The sequence below is a fragment of the Haliotis cracherodii genome, unplaced genomic scaffold (genome assembly GCF_022045235.1).
Source record: "Haliotis cracherodii isolate W230 unplaced genomic scaffold, xgHalCrac1.p SCAF_8, whole genome shotgun sequence".
NCBI lineage: Eukaryota > Metazoa > Mollusca > Gastropoda > Lepetellida > Haliotidae > Haliotis > Haliotis cracherodii.
In genome coordinates, this window is record NW_027266341.1 from 35,579,202 (window position 1) to 35,601,461 (window position 22,260).

Here is a 22,260-nt window from a genome sequence, read left to right on the forward strand (position 1 = left end):
CAGGCACTTGTCAAAGTCTGCATTTAGAGTGGCCTCCCTTGGCGGAAGTACCGGAAGTAGCACTAAGCGATATTCCAATCAACAAAAATATGACAAGTATCGAAAGGTTAGCACTTATTTTAGACGGTTTTATGTTATACATTTCTCGTTCTTGCGAGACACTTGTAATGGGCTTTTGCAGGAGGTGGTGTTTTGTGTCTCTGTTCTAGAAATAGGTTGGAAATATGGGCCGACGTGTATAATTTATTATGTTAATCTTTTTCTTAAATTTTGAAAATATCAAGGTCTATTATCGGATAGATTCTCAATGCGATATAGTCACCAAATAAGAAAGTATCCGACTCATGCGCTTATAACTTCCCTGACGTCGGAAAAGTGGGTTGGAACCAATTCCCCCACGTTTACCAAGACTGACACCAGCACACTAGTCTTTTGGAAGTTTGTGCCAAGCCGGTCATTGTTGTCAGTTAAGATTTTTTATTGCCCTTATTGCATGTACTGGGGACAGTGGGTCATCTTTGAAAAACTGTATTGACATGTCATAAAAAACATTCCAGAATATTGTAGATCATGTAGTTGTTCACGAATATTGTAGATATTGTTGATGTTGTAGGCACAGTGCTCTTTCAGATGCACGATTTTGGAATCATGACAGTTGCTACTGCATGCAAGCCAAAATTAAGATATTAAAGTTGTCAGTTATCTGTACCCGGGGAAACCATATTTTCATATGATAGATTGCTCTTTCTCAACCTAGAAATTCTTTCACAATGTCAATCACTTTATTGTCTGGTCCAGGCTGCATTATTTGCAGGGGGCACTGGACAATCCATACCCATGGAGACCAGTACCCAGACATTTTTGATGGACTCGTACCCAAATGTTGGATAACCGGTACCCAATCGTACCTAATCAGTTGGGTGACCCGTGCCCCAAAACCTGAAGCCATACTCAATAAAAATTTATATGTTTTAAAAGTTTTAATCGTTTGTATTCACAGACATTGATTGAGATAAGCACATAAGGCCACAAGGAATGAAGGTTTGAAATGTATAGTGAATGAAGGTTGGAAATATATAGGCTACAGCATGATTGAATGTTTAAAATGTATGATTAATGAATATTCAAAAAGTATAATAAATGAAGGTTGGAAATGTGCTATGAAGTGAAGGTCAGAATATATGAGAATTTAGTGCTGAATAAATGATTAGAAAGCAGTATGTTTTCCCCTTCCTTTTACAATCTATCCCTGTGAAGGTACTCCAGTTTTGAACATCTTGCTTTTAAAAATAAATGGGTTTGGGTCATCCAAATTTGGGTACGGATCATCCAAATAAAGTATGAATGCTTCAAAGCATTTTAGGTACGGGTTATCCATTTTGATTGGGTTTGAATCTCTGTGGGTACTGATCGTCTAGTATCCTTTACAGGCTGCCATCATTTAGCTAGAATAATGCTGAGTGAGGGTGTCTGAGGGCAAAATATGGATATAGCTTTCAGTTCATCTCTTTAATATCGTTTCCGTTGTTTTTCAGAATTTCTCCCTGTGTTTCTCCCACTTTGTGTTTTAATTGTGCTGATTGGTATTTTGATATGGCCAATTGTTAAATGAAAGGTACTGGGTATTCTCGTCATTCCACAAAACTATAATGGATAATGGTTTATCAAACGGAAATGGACATTTTGTTATTATAACCGCTCAAATTCACTATGGGATAATGATTTTGGTACTGAAATAGACAGTGGATTCTTGGCATGTTAAAATCTTTTAAACGGAAGAACCTCTTATGAAGATACTTAAGATTATGAATGATACAACAGTATTGATTTGGAGAATCAGATTATTGTTTGTGGGGCTCCTGATGACTGGCCCTTTTCTAAACTAGCTGGCCTACAACTAAATGGTGGAGGTCGTCAAGTGGTCGAACCTGAGGTCACATGTCCACCTACTGGGGCTCTGAAACCCCTCACCCCTAAAATGTTGAGATTAAATCTTGGCTTCCATTTGCCTCATTTCATGGCGATTTACTGTGCAAATATAGAAGTTGTTGTACACAACATTACAAAATGGTGGCGGGTTGTTATTCTACTGAGATGATCCTGTTAACAAAATTAAGAATACAGAGGTGAAATTTTGACTAGCCAGACAGGCCAATTACATGTACTTTACGTTTCAGCAAACCCTTTGTAATTTTACCTGGCCACAGGCCAATGGGCCAGCTGTTAAATCGACCCCTGATAATAGTATGTCATGTGATATTGGACTTATATGTAATCCTTGCCTGTGAAGATCTGGGTTAGAAATGATCTTTAGCGCCCCATACTTGTCATAACAGGCGAGGGGCGGTCGGGTAGCCTAGTGGTTAAAGCGTTCGCACGTCACACCGAAGACCCGGGTTCGATTCCCGACATGGGTACAATGTGTGAAGCTCATTTCTGGTGTCCCCCGCCGTGATATTGCTGGAATATTGCTTAATGTGGCGTAAAACCATACTCACTCACTCACTCATAACAGGCGATTTACGGGATCAGGTGGTCAGACTCACTGACTTGGTTGATGCATGTCATCATGCATGCATGCTCATGATGTCAATCAACAATGTATTGTCTGGTCAAGATTCGATCATTTACAGACCGCCGTCATATAGTTTGAATGTTGCTGAGTGTTAAATGACATGCAAACTTTATTATTTGTTAATAAAAGTAAAATATGCCAGGAATTTTCTGACATGATATATTTTTCATTCCTGCAGTGGTGGCAAGTTTCTATGACTAACATGCAAAATGAGTGGTAGCTGGATAGCAGAGGCAAGACTCTGGCCACAGGTTCGGCTGGATGCCAAGTGGATTAAAACAGACATACAGGTAGGCTTACAATCATGGCGGTAAACATGGTATAGTCTTAGTGTTATATCGCACACAGCTTGCAGTTGCCTGTGGACATGATTGGCGATGTAAGACACGTATTGGACCCTGAGGAGATATTAGGACAGAATTGGCCCCAAGGGTGTTGAAGAAACATAGAACAAGAATACTGTACTCCTGTCTGTCACATACCATCAGTGTTCCCGCTGGCTTTTGAACCTGTCACTTCTGGTGGACTGGCAACTCTAAAAATTACCAGTTCCCCCCTTATTTTTGTCTGTCCCAACTTTTAACAAATAATAAAACGTATGAAAAGTACTTGGTTTTAATTGTTTCAACATCATGTTTGATTGCAATGAAGTCATCTCTGAAGTAACTTAGTTAGATCTACGTGTCATTCACACAGAGTTCAGTCACAATTTTCTCTTTTTTAAATTATTTTTGAGATGAAGTTGCTTCAAATATATATTTTACCTAAAAGCATCTTGCTTTAAAAATAGACAATGGGAAACCCTGATGGTAACAGACAAGCTGACTTCGTTCGAACAGTATTCCTTTATGAATGTCGCGATGTTTTCTTCAACAACAAAGATATATAAGGTAATATTTTTCACAGGGACTGGCAATCACTTGAATTACTGGTGTGCCGGTAAAAACTGTTAATTACCGGTAAACAGGAACACTGACCATTATCTTACAACTCATTGTTTCAGAACATATGTAACTCAGTATTGTTTGAATTGTTTTGATACATGGTACCCGATGGACTCCCGTGTCGTGATCTCAATATAATTATGGATGAAGGGACTAATATCTAGTAGAATTACTCAGAGGCTTGGTTAATTGCAGTCACTGTTCCTTACATGACGTTGCTCATTATATCAACCACTAGTTTGTCTGACCCAGTTCTCAAATGGTGGATTGGCCAACATAGTCTCCCTTTAGCCGATAACTCAAATGGTGGATTGGCCAACATACTCTCCCTTTAGCCGGTAACTCAAATGGTGGATTGGCCAACATGGTCTCCCTTTAGCCGGTAACTCAAATGGTGGATTGGCCAACATAGTCTCCCTTTAGCCGGTGACTAAAATGGTGGATTGGCCAACATGGTCTCCCTTTAGCCATACACACAAATGGTGGATTGGCCAACATAGTCTCCCTTTAGCCGGTAACTCAAATGGTGGATTGGCCAACATGGTCTCCCTTTAGCCGGTAACTCAAATGGTGGATTGGCCAACATGGTCTCCCTTTAGCTGGTAACTCAAATGGTGGATTGGCCAACATAGTCTCCCTTTAGCCGGTGACTAAAATGGTGGATTGGCCAACATGGTCTCCCTTTAGCCATACACTCAAATGGTGGATTGGCCAACATAGTCTCCCTTTAGCCGGTAACTCAAATGATGGATTGGCCAACATGGTCTCCCTTTAGCCGGTAACTCAAATGGTGGATTGGTCAACATAGTCTCCCTTTAGCCGGTAACTCAAATGGTGGATTGGCCAACATGGTCTCCCTTTAGCTGGTAACTCAAATGCTGGATTGGCCAACATGGTCTCACTTTAAACATGTTAAACAATAAATCAAAGCCTGGATTGGCCAACATGGTCTCACTTAAAACATGTTCAACAATAAATCAAAGGCTGGATTGGCCAACATGGTCTCACTTTAAACATGTTAAACAATAAATCAAAGGCTGGATTGGCCAACATGGTCTCACTTTAAACATGTTAAACAATAAATCAAAGGCTGGATTGGCCAACATGGTCTCACTTTAAACATGTTAAACAATAAATCAAAGGCTGGATTGGCCAACATGGTCTCACTTTAAACATGTTAAACAATAAATCAAAAGCTGGATTGGCCAACATGGTCTCACTTTAAACATGTTAAACAATAAATCAAAGGCTGGATTGGCCAACATGGTCTCACTTTAAACATGTTAAACAATAAATCAAAGGCTGGATTGGCCAACATGGTCTCACTTTAAACATGTTAAACAATAAATCAAAGGCTGGATTGGCCAACATGGTCTCACTTTAAACATATTAAACAATAAATCAAAGTAACTTCTTTCAGTGGCATTTAGAAGTTGGTGTGATGAAGTAAGACGAGTTGTAATAAAGAAGTTGTTCATCCATAGAACTTGTCTTACTTTAATAAATCAAAGGCTGGATTGGCCAACATGGTCTCACTTTAAACATGTTAAACAATAAATCAAATGCTAGATTGGCCAAACATTGTCCGGGAAGCCACTTGTATGAGAAAGTGTGGGTGTCTCACTCAAGTTCCACCATCTCCTGGTGATATTGCTGGAAAATTGCTTAATACAGCGTGAATCTTGAACCTCTCAAGTGTGAAACAGCCAGCAGGAATGGGCTGTGGTTAACATGGTTAAGGGGAGAGAACTGTGTATACCTTATCTGCATGGATCTTTCAGCACTGTTTATTCAGCACATGCTGCTAACAAACATGAAATGGCTCCTGTAGCTTACAGAAAAACCAATGTTAAATAGAGTGATAAATGTACACAGCCACCTGTGGGATCGTATTATCACATTTGATAAGTCTTGATGCGTGGTAGAAGACACTCAAGGCACTTCGCTATGTTCACATGAGTGCATGAGTTGGTTGTATGATCATGACTAATGATTGGCTCATCCTAACTGATTGATCATTGAAATTAATCAGCATCATTTTGCTGTTTTGTAAATGTTAACTTCAATAAACAAGATCACACCAAACAACACATTATGAAAAACAAAAAAATCAACGCTTTATTTTTTTATAAAAACACTGGCCGGATTTTCCTGCCTCTCCAGGTATGAAGTAATAACTAGTGAATAAGGAAACAAGGTTTTAAAATAACAATGTCGAGTCTACTCAATTAGAAATTAAGACAGTTGAGAACTTGAGAACTCGATTATGTTAAATTTGGTTCAGTTACATGGTCGTTTGGACCCCATAATTTATTTGTGCTACATGTACTTTGCTTGCTTGGGGTCATAAAAGATTTCAAAGAGATTTCAAAGGTATGCATATTTTTTTCACTATATTTGCACATGTAGTCTGACTGTGAATCTTAGTGTGTGTTCTATACTGCACAGTAGCTATTATCAGCTTCAAGCAGTACCAGACTGCCTCCATAGTCTAGTGGTAGAGCACCTGCCCCGGAGAGTGGAAGCTTCGATCCCTGGGTTCGATTCCGGGCCACATCATACCAAAATATGTTTTAAAATGGTACTTGTTGTTACCCTGCCTGGGACTCATTAAGGGGCTAAAACAAGGACTGGTTGTCTCGAAGTCAGTATACCCTGTCTGAATGGGGTATTCATGTTAAACTGAGGCATGGTATCTCAGTGGGCTTGCACTATTAAATCAGCATTAGTGCAGACCAGTGCAAGCAGACACACACACTCACATCAATATACTGTAGATACATACATAAGATATATAAGTGCAATAAACGTTAAACACCTTTTTAATCCTGTTGGAGAAAAATGTTATCATCTAAATTTGGACATCACACTCTTCTAAAACGTGTCTAAGTACGCTTGGGCTCTCTCAGTTGTGGAATGGAAACAAACACTTTTACAGTTAAGATGATGAATGTCTATCGCTGTCTATGTATCAGTACTATCACTGCCCCTGTGAGCATTCTGGGTAAGTATTGATCTGCAGTAAGCTAGGCTGGTCATTAGAGGCGATCTAATGGATCCGTGGTCAGACACGCTGACTTGGTGTGTCCTTGTACCCCGATGGTGTGGATTGTTCAGAGCTCCAGATAAGCTTTTGGTGTTGTGGGTATTTTGCCCATGCATTTTAAAATCATTGGGTATCATTAATTCTATCTGGGTATTCAAATTTCTGTTATCCACAAGTTTTTACACATGTGGGTATTTAAGTTAAATATTTATAAACACTATTCATCAAGTCCCTGCAAACTGGTGTCGTATGGGTTCGAGAGCTTTATAGGACTCAAAAATACCACGATACTTCCACAAGAAAGTGTGATGGCAAATGATCATGATGTAACTGTCATCGTGGAATTAAGCAAGGTTGACGGAATGCTCGTTTATAATTTCAAAATAAGTTGCTCATTTGCTTATCGAATACGCAGGGTTACTTCACAATATTTTGATGACACGCACAAGTTTTATTTTCATAGCATATCTGTAATGTTCGTTGTGTATTTGATAGGCTTGGATTTTATTTTACTGCATATTTCTGCATTTCTGATGAGTATTTTACACAGATACGCAGCTTATCTGGAGCTCTGATTGTTGCTCTCAAAATCAGTCACTGGATTGTCTGATCCAGGCTGGATTATTTACAGACCACCATCATATGGCTGGAATATTGCTGAGTGCGGCAGTAAACAACAAACATGCATAAAGCCAGTAATGCCAAAATACAAAGTGTGTCTGACAAACAACTATTAAGAACGATGTATATGTGGTAGCCAGAAAACATTTGGCCCCGCTATACCACTGTGTACATCGCTGCTACCATTGTTGTCTGTGATGCTTGTTTGGGAGGCTTTACACTTGTACAATGTGATGGAACAAATATTATTTTTTTGTTCCCAAGTACCTACAGATGCTGAAAATTGCTATGTGTATCCCTTGTATCTTTGCTTGGTTAATAACGCCATGTGCATCACTCAGTCCTTCCTTGCATGAAGCTTCATGAGACTCCCACCCATCGACAGTTTATGTACACAGTTGCCTCAAACAGTTTAGGGAATGAACAGCAATTTACCTCAGATTACAAACAAGGTGATCCTGGCAAATTAGAAAATATGATTGTTATTTTGTAAGAATTGGGATCTATTTTTCAAGTTCTTATTTTGTGAAATTACTATTTTACCATTGCATCTAATGCAACAATGCAAGCATTAAGCTCGCACCCTGTATTCATACTATCAGTCTTGTTATCAGTTGAATACAAGTCACCTCTACAAAGTCACAAACATTCGTTATGTTCACTTAAATTGGGAAATGTCATGTCTTATTTGATAATGGTTGCTGACATGTGAAGACTGGGCGAGATATCGGCCTCTGACTGGGTTTAATACATGAAGCATGTCAAGCATACCAAGCATGTAAGGCATGTCAAGCATATCAAGCACACGAAGCATATCAAGCATGTAAGGCAGGTCAAGCATATCAAGCACTTGAAGCATATCAAGCCCATGAAGCATGTAAAGCATATCAAGCATATCAAGCATGTAAGGCATGTCAAGCATATCAAGCACACAAAGCATACCATCACATCAAGCACGCAAAGCATATCAAGCACATGAAGCATGTCAAGCACACAAAGTATATCAAGCATGTAAGGCATGTCAAGCATGTCACATGTGTCAAGCAAATGAAGCAAGTCAAGCATATCAAGCATGTCAAGCACATCATCAAGATATCAAGCATAACATTTGACAACTTTATCAAATGTTTATCATATTTATTTGGCTTCAGCAAGTATTTGACAAATTGCATGGACAGCACAATAAGACAGTTAACCCACTAATTCTACCATGAAAACTGCACTATCAGATAAAGAGGTCAATTCTTTTCCTTCCATACACAATATGTTCTAAGTTCAGTGTGCATGCAGCAGACCTCTAGACTGGAACTGTTCAAGGCGCTGCCATTATGCATTATCTTGGCGTTACCCCCTAAAGATAACATCCAAGACAACAACCTTTTCTTATTTCAGAAGCAAAAATAGAATGCATGTGCAGATGTTTGAAAGAGTAAAATGAAGGTGTGCCTGAATTCTCTGACAGTGACTCATGTCAGGTTGAAAAACTAGGCATCCTCGTCATGTGCATTTTGCAGGCTTCTGGAAAACTTGATCCTTACTCTGCACTGTGGATATTCTAATGAGTGTTTGATGTGTATCATGTTTAAGGCTTTAAATACTTTCTGAAATTGATACATACTTGAATTAATGCTTTCAAGTGTTTGCATCTGGACAAGTCTTTGGTGAGTTGTGAACTGAATGTCTGAAGGTGGAAGTCAGGAGACAGACATATATTTAATCTGCTACTTTTGCAACTCTGAAGCCTGAGTCGAGTAATATTGCTTTTCATCCAGCAAGATCGGTGTATACTCGTTCATATAGTTTGTTATACCTGTGAAGATCCAGGGTAGAATAGGTCTTCAGCAACCCATGCTTGCCATAAAAGGCGACTATGGTTGGCGTAAGAGGCGACGAACAGGATTGGGTGGTCGGGCTCGCTTACTCATGATGTCAAATCACTGGATTGTCTGGTCCAGACTTGATTATTTACAGACTGCCGTCATATTGCTGAGTGCGGCGTTAAACAACAAACAAACCAACATTGCCCTCAAAAATAGTTTGTTTGACCAGTACCGAGGGTAATTGCAAAATACAAGTTGGAGGGGCCTGTTGAGTGTGATGAAGGTGTTTCAAGTCAGTAATCAGGGAAATTTGGGGCCTTTAGCATGTAATGTAGTCATTGTTTGGGTTAGTCAATGGAACACACAGGCAAATAGCTGACAAGCTGTCAAGTTGAATCTAAAATGTGAAATCATCCCTATGTGGATGTGGATCGGAGGTCTGTCTGTAGAGAAACATGGGACAGCTGGTTCTGCTCTCATTTCATTACTGCAGTTCGTGTTTTGCAAAAACCAAACACTGACTGATTTTGTGGTGTCATTAGATCCAGTTAAATATGACTTTTACCAAATTTTAGAACGATTATGATAAACAGTTTAGTTTTAATTTAAGTTAAGTTTTATGGACATTTATGTTTATGTAAATCTTTTTTGTGGAAAATTGACATTTTACATGTTTTTCAATGTTTTTTTGTTTAGTTGCTTTATGCTAAACAGTGTACTCCATGAGGACCCTGGGCTAGTTGGGGCGAGTAGACTGATAATGTTTTGTCACGGGCTGCATATGTGCAGGTGACAGGGCGGTAGTGCGATGTGAGTTCCAGGACTCACTGTTGTAGCTCCTACACTAAAACATGTTGTTTTTTTACTGGAGCTGAGCTAAAGCCACACTGTAAATTGTGGTTTATTTTCTTTTATATAGCTTGAGTAGGTCAAAATGGAAATATAAATAACTTTGTCACCTGTTTGTGTAACTCAATATTTTGTTTTTTATTTGGCATACGCTTGTTTGGGTTGATAGGTTTAAGCGCAGTTTCTATTTGAAGGATGTGCCGGATGTTGATGTAAAATGTATATGTATTTACTTCTGTCAGAGACCCGTGAAGATCCGAGATAGAATAGGTCTTCAGCAACCCATGCTTGATATAAAAGGCAACTATGCTTGCCGTAAGGGGTGACTAACGGGATCGGGTAGTCAGACTCGCTGACTTGGTTGATGCATGTCATCGCATCCCAATTGCGTGGATTGATGCTCATGACGTCAATCACTGGATCGTCTGGTCCAGACTTGATTATTTACAGACCACTGTCATATAGCTGGAATAATGCAGAGTGTGGCATTTAAAAACAAACAAACAAAACTTCTGTCAGAGAAGGGTTTTACTGTTATAAAGTGCTTACAGTGGCTAAACATGCTAAAGACAACATGCATTGAAAGCAATTAGCAATTAGCAATTTAAACTTTAACAGATATTTAATGCTTTCTTTGTCATGTTTGTTATGTCTTATTTTTTTCCATTTCATCATTAGGCGAACATAACTATATCAACTATTGTCATCTGATTTTAGTGTAAATTGAAAAATTAAAAGTTTTTTGTATGGTGTTGGCCCACAGGGGAGGTAACTCATCATGGCTATGTGTACTTGGGATAGAATTTGCTAAATGTATCAAGATCTCTAATGCCAGCTGACCTTTATATTAGATCACTGAATGAAATAATCATCTGCCTTCTGTTTGGCTGAAATATTGATTAAAACTGCATAAAACCCTACTCAACCTGTCACCTGTCCTTCTACCCTGACCCGCAGTTAGTCACATGATATATTGTTTAATGCCAAAAGTTCACTATAATTCCGTGGTAACACTACAAGTCACTCATGTTCACATTCCTTCTGATTTGTATATTTTTGAATAAAGAAAAAGCTTCAGTCAACTTTTGTGTATGCATGACCAGATCATTTTCTATGTGTATCTGAATACTTTTTGCCAGGGCTCCAGTAAAACAATTCCCAAGTGGACATTTTGTAGCCAACTCTTGAGACTTACAGCGGGTACCAGGGTAGGGTCAACTAATAGGGGGTTGGGTACCCGGGTTGGGTCAACTAATAGGGGGTCGGGTACCCGGGTTGGGTCAACTAATAGGGGGTCGGGTACCCGGGTAGCGTCAACTAATAGGGGGTTGAGGTCCCTAGGTAGGGTCAAATAATGGGGGGTCGGGTACCAGGGTAGGGTCAAGTAATGGGGGGTCGGGTACCAGGATAGGGTCAAGTAATGGGGGTCTGGTAACAGGGTAGGGTCAAGTAATGGGGGGTCTGGTACCAGGGTAGGGTCAAGTAATGGGGGGTCGGGTACCCGGGTAGGGTCAAGTAATGGGGGGTCGGGTACCCGGGTTGGGTCAACTAATGGGGGGTCGGGTACCCGGGTTGGGTCAACTAATAGGGGGTCGGGTACTCAGGTAGGGTCAACTAATAGGGTGTTGGGTACCCGGGTAGGTCGAGCAATAGGGGGTCGAGTACCTGGGTAGGGGCAAGTAATAGGGGGTTGAGGTCCCTGGGTAGGGTCGAGTAATAGGGGGTCTGGTACCCGGGTAGAGTCAAGTAATAGGGGGTTGAGGTCCCCGGGTAGTAACTTTGCACTCGTCCCAGCCATTCCTGGAGATATAGAGAATAGAATGAGAATGTGTAATCGGCTGATCATTACAAGAAGCACCCATAAAATGCTCAAACTACCCTGATGCAAATGAACTCAAATTTTCATCAGAGCAGGTTCCAATTTGAGTAAAACTGAGGTAAGCATTATCATGATCATATTGTCTTTATTTAAGATCTATGACAGATAGCAGATCTAACTGCAATTCTTGTTTTAACTGAGCTTGGGCTGGGGCATGGTCTTAACATTCCAATAACACGTGAGCAATGGATTCAAGTTGATTCAACTTTCCTTTCATTTGAGTATGAGTATGGTTTTTGGTTGATCTTGGGCTTGCCATCTTTGGGCTATGGAGGCTTTGATTTTGCTTTTTATCACTAGTTTACTGAAGGAAAATAGGCAGTATGTCCGCTTTGTTTAGAACTAGCTTCACCAGTGTGTCTGCTTTTTCATTTCCATGAATGAATTATTTGGCTCACAGGAACTAAAGTTTATATGAAAAAAACCCATAGAACACAATATCTACCTGGACCATCACCTGTCTGTGTTGTCAGTGTCACAAAGACTGCAAGGTGGCTGCAAAATCTACCTGGACCATCACCTGTCTGTGTTGTCAGTGTCACAAAGACTGCAAGGTGGCTGCAAAATCTACCTGGACCATCACCTGTCTGTTGTCACAGTATCTACCTGGACCACCACCTGTCTGTGTTGTCACAGTATCTACCTGGACCACCACCTGTCTTGTGTTGTCACAGTATCTACCTTGACTATCACCTGTCTGTGTTGTCACAGTATCTACCTGGACCATCACCTGTCTGTGTTGTCACAGTATCTACCTGGACCATCACCTGTGTTGTCACAGTATCTACCTGGAACATCACCTGTCTGTGTTGTCACAGTGTCTACCTGGAACATCACCTGTCTGTGTTGTCACAGTATCTACCTTGACTATCACCTGTCTGTGTTGTCACAGTATCTACCTTGACTATCACCTGTCTGTGTTGTCACAGTATCTACCTGGACCATCACCTGTCTGTGTTGTCACAGTATCTACCTGGACCATCACCTGTCTGTGTTGTCACAGTATCTACCTGGACCATCACCTGTCTGTGTTGTCACAGTATCTACCTGGACCACCACCTGTCTGTGTTGTCACAGTATCTACCTGGAACATCACCTGTCTGTGTTGTCACAGTAGCTACCTGGACCACCACATGTCTGTGTTGTCACAGTATCTACCTTGACTATCACCTGTCTGTGTTGTCACAGTATCTACCTTCACTATCACCTGTCTGTGTTGTCACAGTATCTACCTGGACCATCACCTGTCTGTGTTGTCACAGTATCTACCTGGACCACCACCTGTCTGTGTTGTCACAGTATCTACCTGGACCATCACCTGTCAGTGTTGTCACAGTATCTACCTGGAACATCACCTGTCTGTGTTGTCACAGTATCTACCTGGACCACCACCTATCTGTGTTGTCACAGTATCTACCTTCACTATCACCTGTCTGTGTTGTCACATTATCTACCTTGACTATCACCTGTCTGTGTTGTCACAGTATCTACATGGACCATCACCTGTCAGTGTTGTCACAGTATCTACCTGGACCATCACCTGTCTGTGTTGTCACAGTATCTACCTGGACCACCACATGTCTGTGTTGTCACAGTATCTACCTTCACTATCACCTGTCTGTGTTGTCACAGTATCTACCTGGAACATCACCTGTCTGTGTTGTCACAGTATCTACCTGGACCACCACCTGTCTGTGTTGTCACTGTCACACCTGTCTGTGTTGTCACAGTATCTACCTGGAACACCACCTGTCTGTGTTGTCAGTGTCATACCTGTCTGTGTTGTCAGTGTCACACCTGTCTGTGTTGTCAGTGTCACACCTGTCTGTGTTGTCAGTGTCACACCTGTCTGTGTTGTCAGTGTCACACCTGTCTGTGTTGTCAGTGTCACACCTGTCTGTGTTGTCAGTGTCACACCTGTCTGGGTGCCGGGCCAACACAAACACTGCAAGGTGGCCACAGTTTGCCACTATCGGAACCCAGTGTTCCCCACAAGGATGTAGATGATGCGGCCTACCTATGCAAGTGCCAGGTATTAACATCACGGCCCAGCATCCCATTGTACCGGGGCACCTGCAGATTAAGGTTGCTGGAGACGTCAGTCGGTGTACGAGGAGGGACCAGGTTTCAAAGGAGACCTGCTTCTCATGAAGAATCTAAGACTTTCAAATCTTGTCTGTTTGTTCAGGATAGTCAGGGGAAACATTAAAAAATGAGACCGTTACCCTATCTTCTTGACCTTTATGTAGTCTCGGACATGAAAATAGCTTGGGAATTGTATTCCGGCTACTATTTTCTGTCTGGCGTGGTATTTTAGTCGTATCTGGGGGTATCCTATGATGTACTCACGAAGGGGCCCTTGGCTCTATGAATTGCTGCATGGCTGACTTTATCTCACTGCATTCTGGCAGATATGTTTGACTTGGGAAACCCAATAAGCTGCAATGTGATTATGGAGGGTACAGCCAACCCATATTGTTTAATATGTGGTGATTGTTTACCAACACATGCCCTTGTGGTAGGCAGGAGAGAGGTTCCACTCTTGATGTTGCTACACACAATATCGGGTTAGTCTCTACCAATTATGAGATGTGTTTGGCTATGTGAGTGAAAACATCTCTAGCTCCTCTTAAAATAACCCGTAGCATCTCCCGCAAGGCTGATGGACTTGTGAGGAAAGGTCCTGCTGCTATAGTACTGGTACGGGGTTTATGGGGATGCTGTAAGTTTGTGAGCTGTGTCTGGAGTCGTTGCTGTGAGTCGTTGAGAGGAGTGGTTGAGATGAGGAAGTAGACAGCACGGCCTGCTGGGTAGGATCGCTGTGGTTACGGAAGTGGGAGAGGGGCCTGTCAGTGACGGGAGGAGAACCAGGTAAGTCACATGTCAGCTCTACACAATCTATGCAAATTTACAGCTGCGTCAGGCGGAGGGTTAAAATTTGATCCATTTTTCACTTTGGATGTACATCCTGGATGTTACTTTCTGTGGATTTGTTTGGTGATTCTAAGGAATATGATTCATAATTAGTTTTCTGGCAGCAGGATTTGTAGATATGTCCATGATTTGGGGTAAGATTTCTATTTATAAATATGTTGAAGCTATGATTTACTAATGGATGTTTTAAGTCTTCATTCATGCAACTGGCAGGCAGTTTCTAATTGCCATTTGAAGATCAAAGCAATTATTGTCATCATGGTTATGGTTGAGCATGTTAAACATGTTAAAAGATGAATGATCTGTTCTTGATTTGGAGAATTATTGATACTTTTTAATGAGTGTTATTGCCCGCTTTATACACAAATGACTTTGCAAAAAAAATGTTTATATTTTTTCTTACGAATATGAGGAACATTCTGTGAGATGAACATTTCAGCAGGATTTCATACCAGGGATTAAGAATGGTTCAGGGGCTGGTCAGGTAGCCTAGTGGTTAAAGTGTTCGCTCGTCACGCCGAAGACCCGGGTTCGATTCCCGACATGGGTACAATACGTGAAGCCCATTTCTGGTGTCCCCCGCCATGATATTACTGGAATATTGCTAAAAGCGGCGTAAAGCCATACTTAGTCAGTCAGTCAGTCAGTCAGAATGGTTCATTCTTGGACATTGACTGATTGTCATTCAAAATGTCCAAAAGATATTTTCAATTTAATTGTATGGAAGAATGTCTTCAAAACTTTGCTAACATCTCAAATATGTCCAAATGACATTTGTCTCTTGCAAAATCGCTGCATACCTGAATTATTTGCAACTGGCTAAATGTAGGATGTGTATGGCATATGTTTTTCGTTGAGCGCCATGTAATCATTAAGTGACTCTAGTGACTGAAGTAGCTGTATGTACAATAGCAGGCAGGGGTTGGCATCTTTAGGAATTACTCGCTGTCCAAAATGCATCACTCATGACTCGTAAATCAGCTATATAGGCTCTTAAATGTCTGAGGGTTGTAATAAATATTGAAGAAATGGCTGTGGATGTCATGTCATGCACAACAACAATAGTCCGCTTCATGTGCAGAGGGATGTAGTGATAAGATCGGCTCCTTCAGATAACATGGGGCACCTGGGATTAGTGTATCAAGGGATGGAGGAGGATGAAGCGTGGGATAATTCCGCAGACATCCTCATAAAGCAGCATTTGTTTGATTACACATAATCATAAATAAGTGAAAAATCCATAAATAAATAAAATTAAATAAAATTAAAATAAGTCTGTGTGAACTTTTGGGAATTTTTTTATTACTTTGAATATTCAACTTAATCATGTTATTAATGGGAGCACTTAAATTATTATCAGTTGTATGACGTATACTTTCTCTTCACGATTAAATCATAAGCCCAGCTGAAGAGGTTACAGGCCATCTTCCTGTCGAGGAAGGGTTGTACAGATATGATGTTCAGCTGGTAGGCAAGCTGATACAGTTAATGCTTCAACAGGTGCTATATCAGGTGTATTTTGACCTCAGACACAATTTCCAAACATTTTGGTCAGTATTAATTGATAGTATTTCATCTGACTAACCAGATAGATTAAAAAGATGACTCAAATTAGTTTTGATCAATCTCCACAGCATTTGTTAGTCATATTAGTGAATACACAAACAATATTGAGTGATCAATATGTGTCAGTTTGTGTGATGTGTGAGTATTATGATACTTAACAACTTATATTTATCCTTTCTTATATTTCTGACCCAGGGAGTAAAATCTTTTAAAGAGTGGGATGGTATCTGCTTTACAATACATCTTAAAATTTTCTTTAAGTGTTTGGTAAAAGAGTTAAATGAAAACGGAAAGTACCCTCAAGTTGACGAGGGTAAATAGCCCGGACAACAACATTCAAAACTTTATTGAAAGTTCTTTATCCATTACCATGGTTACATATGATCAGTGTAATTACCAGTTTCTGTCAGCAGGTAGTCTGTCTCACAGTTCCTGAACCATTATATTTTCACTTCTGCCAAGCCCTTGCTGTAATTCTAGAGTTCTATATGAAGCAAGTCTAGATTTTCAACAGGTTCACTGGGACTCCTTTTCAATTTATATTTAGTTCATTGTTACTGTCAACATTATATATTTTCAGAGGATAAGCGTTAGTCTGGTCAGCAAGTTGCTATATATACATGCATATGTTCATGCCGTAATAGCTTGGCATGGAATATGTTTTGTGTCTGATGCAAAGAGTATTGAGTTTAAGTGCAAGCCTTGTAGCCCTCCATCAAACAGACACAACTAGGGCTGTGGGGAGGGAACTGAGAACAAAGCCTGATTAAAATAGATCATCAGACCTGGGGGGTACACAGTGATGAGGAGATATTGGGGGCCGTCCCACCCTGTGTTGGAGATTGTTAATCAGTGGGAGGCAGTGGAATGTAACACCACTCTGCAACTAGTGTAGCTTGGATCATGCAAGCATTTGATGACAACTGTTTTTTATTGTTAGTTAATAGTTTTCACTTTTGTTTTTGAGAAAATATTCATTTTGATGATGATGATGATGATGATGATGACTGATTTCGTGATGATGATGATGACTGATTTCGTAATGATGATGATGATGATGACTGATTTTTTAATGATGATGATGATGACTGATTTCGTAATGATGATGATGACTGATTTCGTAATGATGATGATGATGATGATGATGATGATGATGATTGATTTCGTAAAGATGATGATGATGATGACTGATTTTGTAATGATGATAATGATGACTGATTTCGTAATGATGATGATGACTGATTTCGTAATGATGATGATGATGATGATGATGGAGCAATATTAATGATAGTGTGGATGAATTTTGATAATATACATGACATGTACTTCAGAGTCTTATCTGATGGAAATTTATATGACATATGGAGAATAGTCGTTATTTTCCAGTAGCCACTAGGTGAAAGTTTACCCAGTACAACACCATCTGAAGAACACCATCAACTATGCAGACAATGCCTACACTGGTCTGTACTATCACTGCAGGAGACAGGAGAAATCCGCCTCAAAGAGAGGGGGCCAGTAGACATGGTAGGGGGATGCTGCTCAATCATGGGCTTATCGAGGTGGTATGCTGATGTTGGTTTGGTTAGGGGATAAATAAGCTAATGAGATGAAATGAACACCAAAGAACCAGCCAACACAATTAGGATAATGATAAACCAACTGTGTTTTCAATTTAGAGGTTTCAAATTCTGATTTGATACCTGTAAATTTCATTTGAATGATTGTATGAGTACACATTTGAGAAAGAATTGCGTTCAAATGAATATTTTCTTTTGCGGTAAAGATAGATGGTAGATGCATGTCATCGTATCCCAATTGCGTGGATTGATGCTCATGAAGTCAATCACTAGATTGTCTGGTCCAGACTCGATTATTTACTGACCGTCATAGTATAATTGGAATATTGCTGAGTGAGACGTTTAAAGCTCTGCACGCTAACGTCGAACCCATTCGACAGAGGTGTCCATCCCCGTGCATCTGATGTCGAACCCATTCGACAGGCGAATAGCATAACAACACCCCAAAATAAAACTCGCCATATCTATTTACCAAGAAGGCTTTGCGTAACATTTAAATTACGTATGACATGCAAAAATGCTCAGCTTGCTCAACATCAAAACGTTCAGTCATTTATTTACCTCAAAAAGAAAATATCGCGAGTTAAAAAAGTTTCGGCCAAACTTCTCGGCACACATCTACCAGGAACGGCCATTGTTGACTTTTGGCACTTCACGTTGAGCGGCATGCAGTCCGATATTTTCTTTATAATTTCATCATTTTTCCTATTCGATCATAATTTTGTGTTTGCTGACGAAAGGAAAACACTCATGTTCCTTTATTTCTAAAAATTAGCAACTTTCGGTGTAATTAATTGTAAACAAAAACAATCCGAATCGTAACATCATCGATTGGATGGAACTTGTACGATCATGGCAACGGCGGTAAACAAACAACTCCACATGCATAGTTATCCCGTTAGACTATTACAATCATTTTGTTACATCTAACTTAATTTTCTAGAATTATTGACACGCATGTATAAATCTTTGTAAAAAGAATTTCATTTTTAAAGAGTTTGCAAATGATTTCGTTTGATAAACTTTCCGACACATTGCCAAGCCGACAAACGTCAGTGATACGTTTGGGCGTGGCCTAACTCGCGATTTGTTGAGTCGAACAAAGTCAACAAACACTGCGAAAAACGACAAATATTGGATGATATGCAAAATCTGAACTGATATACATTCTAGGTAAACCATTCAATAGCAACATAATGCATTTTACGAGAAATAATCAAAGTACTCGCAATTTTAGCTATCATTTCTGAAACCGGAAGCACGTACAGCATGTGACACATGGAAGCAAAATATGCAAAAGTTGGTAAGCTATCATAAAGAAATTCCGAAATAGATTCAAATTCAAAAGAAAATACATAATTTACTATTTTTCGTCAACTATTTACTATTTATTGATCTGGAGAGCAGTCTTCACTCTTATTTGTTTCATATTTCTTCGTGATTGTCGCCATAAAATGTGTAAGTCTAAATCCGAAACCGTAATGGATTTCACGCTCGATGATTTTAATTTTAAAATATTTTCTATAAACGAGCGCAACGGAGAGCGATCCAACGTATTGGTATGCCATAATAATAACATAATATTGTTATTGGTCTAACATTACAAAAAGAACAATTTAAATATTAAAGATGTTGTTGAAAATTTTGAGAACCTCCCGTCCTCTGAACCGATAACATTTTGGTACACAACGAGGTAGTGTAAATATATATAGATTCTAGGCTCCTATTTATATATATGAGTGATTTTGTACCCAAAACAAATTAAATTGTACCCAAAATACTTTGTGAATTTGTACCTAAGAAAATAAGACAATAGATCTATAATTATATTTATGTTTTAATGTAGATGAACAGAACACATAATAAAATATTTCATCAAGTTCCAAATATGATTATGACTGTGATCCTTGAAATTGATTGTTTAGTTTTGAGAGAAAATTGACGTCTTGTCACTGAAGGAGAGGCCAGTTAAGTTGGTTAAACCTAAGTTAGAATGAATTGTTTTGATAGGAAAGTGATATTATGTTAAGTTTAAGACACCAAATCAATGTATATCTTTGAAATAATTCTAGGTAGATCTACAAAATCACATACCCATTTGGGTAACAAATTACTAGAAATTTTGGGTGCCAAAGTCACCACTGTACATTTCAACTGATTTTCGTGAATCAATGGGATAAAAAAAATTCGTCTGAATGATTCCTTTTCTCATTTTTTAAGACAAGAATTTGTTTTACATAACAAAACAGGCAGATCTACACGGATCACGTTTAGTCCTAAAAATGTGAAAAATATGGACACCTCAGAAATGAGGGCTTATAAGGTTATAATTCTACCTAACTAGTCACATGGTTTGACTTAGATCTAGGTCTATCTAAGAAAAGTCCTTATGAAAATCTTTTTTTAATTTTTTTATGACACTTACATTTCTGGCACTTAGACAAAGAGTATTCAAGGAAAGACAGATATGTTTTTGAATGAAAATATGACTTTCCTTTATAATTCTTTTTTCATGATGACAGGGGAACTTTTATACACACCAGCTGAGGAAGTTGTGATACTGTGATTGCATACAAAGAAAAAACAGTTTGGAAGCAGTACCTGTATGTATAAAATAGACCACATAAGGTGAACAAAAGTAATGGATTGGCTGACTGGAAAAAATACATTTGGCAAGGGTAAACATGTACACAGGCATGTTTCTTTTCATTCCAACCAGAAGACTGAGATAGCATTTTCTAAGAAACCTATGGCAAACTAACCAGCTTATGTGCCACCATGGTTCTTGTGATTAAACAAACACAAATGTCATGTACTGTTACAAGTACTGTTACTGTAATTAAATTAAATTAATTCCTATTAAATTATATTTCAGAATTGTTTTATTTGGAAACAAACCACATAATGCGCAAAATTAATGTCCATATGAGTTTATTATGTATATGTTAAGGATCTGATTTAATCATTATTCATGGAATACTAAAATTAAAATGATGACATCAGAGAGTTACTTATTCACATAGTTGATTTTCAGAGTGCAAGATAATAATTGTTGAATAAATATGTTTAAACTAAAGATAATAATTGAAGTTTGATCAGTTACACTGTGCTGATGCAAAGACTAATATTTACTGTCCCACACACCATCATTGTGGGAAAAATAACTATTAAATATAACTTAAAATTTTAAAACCTGTAAAAAGCTGTAAATAATTAAACAATTACAAATCTATCATCAATGCGCAATCATGGTGGTCTTCATATTTTTGGAATAAATTTAGAAATCCTTCGTGAAACTGTTCTAAAATCATGCTAGAATCTATGAATGTATTCCCGAAAGGAAAACTATCCTAAATGTAATGTGGAACTAACACCGAAAATATGTACGTAGAATTTTATTGCTTATATATACCCTATCATTTTCAGCAACGCGGGGATGTTATTTTGAAACACGTTTTGTCAAGCCCATTTTCGCGCACCTGTTGTTGAGGGTGATCTTGCTGATCGACGATATCCATAGACGTATTACGTGGGATACACTTGTTGTAGTGAAACTTATCAGCATGTACATCGCAGAAATATGAATCATGTCCCATTTATATTCACAACATTGAATGGTGATTCTTAAATATCAACAGAAGTTCAAATAAAAGATACCGAGAAACTTGCATGTGGCATGTTGATTTATCGTCTACCGTTTCCGGGTCACGGGAGCATGCAAGGTCAAACGGATTAACTAATACGCGAATTATATCGTCAAAGTCACATTTTTATTTCATGTTATTGGTGATTACTGATACTGTGTATCGACTTATATTTTTGCTCTATGTGATAGGCGAACTATTTCAAATTTTACTGTAATTGTTTTGTTTCGAAAGCTTATCAGCAGACTACCCCTGTCTGTGACATCACATCCGGTGACCTTTGCACTAATTGAAATAGTGCTGTCAGAATTCACAATCTTTATTTTCATTTCTCTCTCGTCATATTTATTGGAATATGACGAATAAAACATTCTTCGATTGAGAAGATCGTCAACTTTCGCCAAGTTATATTTATAAAGGCAATGTAAACTTTGTTGATATTAAAATAGCAATAAGTTATGCGGAGGTCGGGCGAAGCGCGCCATGTTTGATTTTAGGACGTCTGCTAGCATCATGACACGGGTTGTTTATTTTTGTATATCGTAAATATTCAACCAAAACGCTTGAAATTAGGATTAGTGAATATTTATAAGTCATTAATTGTTTCCTGCAAATTTTATAACATGACACGTCAGATTAACCCGAATATTCGTATTTCTGCAACCGACATGATGACCTCGAAAATTAAGTTATTTTTCTGTTTAACGTTTAGATAATAAATTCACTGAAATGGTTCATAATTTACCATCGCGCTGATATATGCCGATTATAAATCCCGAATTTTTACTCAATTGAAATTATG

At 38.9% G+C, this 22,260-nt stretch overlaps 1 protein-coding gene across 1 annotated transcript in view; it reads left to right on the forward strand.

Annotated features, from left to right (window-relative positions):
• The first annotated feature begins 52 nt into the window (after positions 1 to 52).
• The window catches only part of LOC139449611 (E3 ubiquitin-protein ligase HERC2-like), a 147,877-nt gene continuing 125,669 nt past the window's right edge, over positions 53 to 22,260 (forward strand). Inside the window, exons 1-2 of the mRNA XM_071231085.1 lie at positions 53 to 106; positions 2,754 to 2,865. Of these exons, the coding sequence (XP_071087186.1) occupies positions 2,785 to 2,865 (81 nt within the window). The 5' untranslated portion in view covers positions 53 to 106; positions 2,754 to 2,784. The remainder of the gene's footprint in view (positions 107 to 2,753; positions 2,866 to 22,260) is intronic.